The sequence below is a fragment of the Scylla paramamosain genome, chromosome 6 (assembly GCF_035594125.1).
Source record: "Scylla paramamosain isolate STU-SP2022 chromosome 6, ASM3559412v1, whole genome shotgun sequence".
Taxonomy (NCBI): domain Eukaryota; kingdom Metazoa; phylum Arthropoda; class Malacostraca; order Decapoda; family Portunidae; genus Scylla; species Scylla paramamosain.
In genome coordinates, this window is record NC_087156.1 from 27,494,497 (window position 1) to 27,496,481 (window position 1,985).

General features: G+C 38.1%; 1 protein-coding gene across 1 annotated transcript in view; it reads right to left on the reverse strand.

Moving 5' to 3' along the window:
• The window catches only part of LOC135101555 (uncharacterized), a 50,640-nt gene extending 49,091 nt beyond the window's left edge, over nt 1–1,549 (reverse strand). Inside the window, exons 1-2 of the mRNA XM_064005658.1 lie at nt 1,392–1,549; nt 145–262 (exon numbers count right to left, since the gene is read on the reverse strand). Coding sequence (XP_063861728.1) covers nt 145–262; nt 1,392–1,505 — 232 coding nt within the window. The 5' untranslated portion in view covers nt 1,506–1,549. The remainder of the gene's footprint in view (nt 1–144; nt 263–1,391) is intronic.
• Between the last annotated feature and the right edge of the window lie 436 nt (nt 1,550–1,985).

Here is a 1,985-nt window from a genome sequence, read left to right on the forward strand (position 1 = left end):
ATATATATATATATATATATATATATATATATATATATATATATATATATATATATATATATATATAAGATCATTTATGTTTCTCTGAATCACATCTATCATAGTATATCTGGATGATGGCACAGAATGATATGCATGCAATACCTGGGTGCTGCGTCTGAGGGAAAAGTGGTTGACTTTTGGGGATGGCTACTGGAAATCCCCACAGCAACAGCAGCCCCATCCAAACCATCACATCTTTTACCACTGCCATCATAAGGTCCTGGGAACAAATTCACTCCTTTATGGGATGGACAAGGTGAATAAATACTATTCAACCTAGAAAAATACTTACAAAGCAAACTAAACAAGGCAGAGTAATACTTCCATCAGAATAATGCAAAAAAAATTGAGATTTTTGACAACTAATTCAGAAAATGTTCACATGTTACATACATATCACAGTGTAACAGACTGCTTCCTTCAGTGGAAGGAATGTCAGTACAGGTCTTGCTATTAGTGAGACTGACAGATGAAGTGTATGATGTTTGCGAGAACTTGTAAGTTCACTGACAGTACCAAGGTGTGTAATCTCCTTCCTTGCTTGTACTGGATAAACCATATGAACAACTTAAAATAACATTGGTTACATATCCTTGCCTCACACCTTCACTTTTCTAGAGCTTTCACTCACTCCATCATTCTTCTTAATATATTCACCGATACCTCAAGAATGTTTTCACTCCAGTCATTTTTTTCACAAGCTGGTCTATTTTTTTTTTCTTTTTTTCCCAAGTCATTTTCATCTACACAACATTTTAAATTTCAAATTCATCTGTTCTTCGTTAATTCTTTCCCTTCCAATTTTCTGCAGTTTCTTATTTTCATTACGCCATTCACCTCGCCAGGAATACTGAAAAACTACCTGTTACACGACAAATAATATACCAGTACCGTAATGGCATGGCAGGAATGGCCTACAAAATTCCACCTAAATCTACGCCTTTATCCTCGCTTAAGAGAGAGAGAGAGAGAGAGAGAGAGAGAGAGAGAGAGAGAGAGAGAGAGAGAGAGAGAGAGAGAGAGAGAGAGAGAGAGAGTTAAAGCCTCTAATATCGTGAGCTCTTAATGACTAAAGTAACTCGAGGGGTAACACATCTCACTATGGTTAAAGAAAAAACTTCGGGGCCGACACAAGTTTCAAGATACAAAGAAACAGTACCAAGTGATATCAGGAAAAAGTCTTACTAAAACAAGTAGGAGCCCACATCGCTTAAAATATTAATTCCCGTCCATGATACTAAGATAATATTAATGAAAACATTGTAGCAGCACGTTACTCAAATCATGTATAAGAAAAAAAAAATAAATAATAACACACACACACACACACACATATATATGTACAGTACCTGGCAGAAGCGGGCAACAATCCAGCAATTGCAGTCGCCGTGGGTTTCTGCTGCCCACTGTTGGTTGGCGGCTCCTGCCTGCCTCTTTTGTCCTCGCCACGGGATTTCTGCCATCCACTGGCCTTCCCCTCAAGTTTCCAGCTAATGCAAAACTGAGTATTTTTACTGCCATTATCGCGCCCTATAAACACTTTCCAGATAAATAGGCTTATATTGTAAGGTGTATATTTCAATAATGCCATAAATACTTCATATAAATGTTCTTTGGGAGTAAGAAATTAAATTTTTAATGCTATACATACCTTTCTGCAAGCTTCATAAACTGCCCGAATTACCAAACAGCTGCGACCGGTTGGCCTTAGTGACATGTCTGCGTTGCCTCATGTACGACGATGTTGAGGGGAAATCCTGTGTGGTCAAGACGCACCGCTACCAACACGTGTCGCCCGCTATTATCCACTCCCACTAATCGTGATTCACATGCGTGCATACAACTTAGAGTGTATATACTGATGATGATATTCGGCCCCCGAAATATTTCTTTAATTTCATTGTGTGGTATTGATGTCTACTATGGTCAATTGAAACTTACAT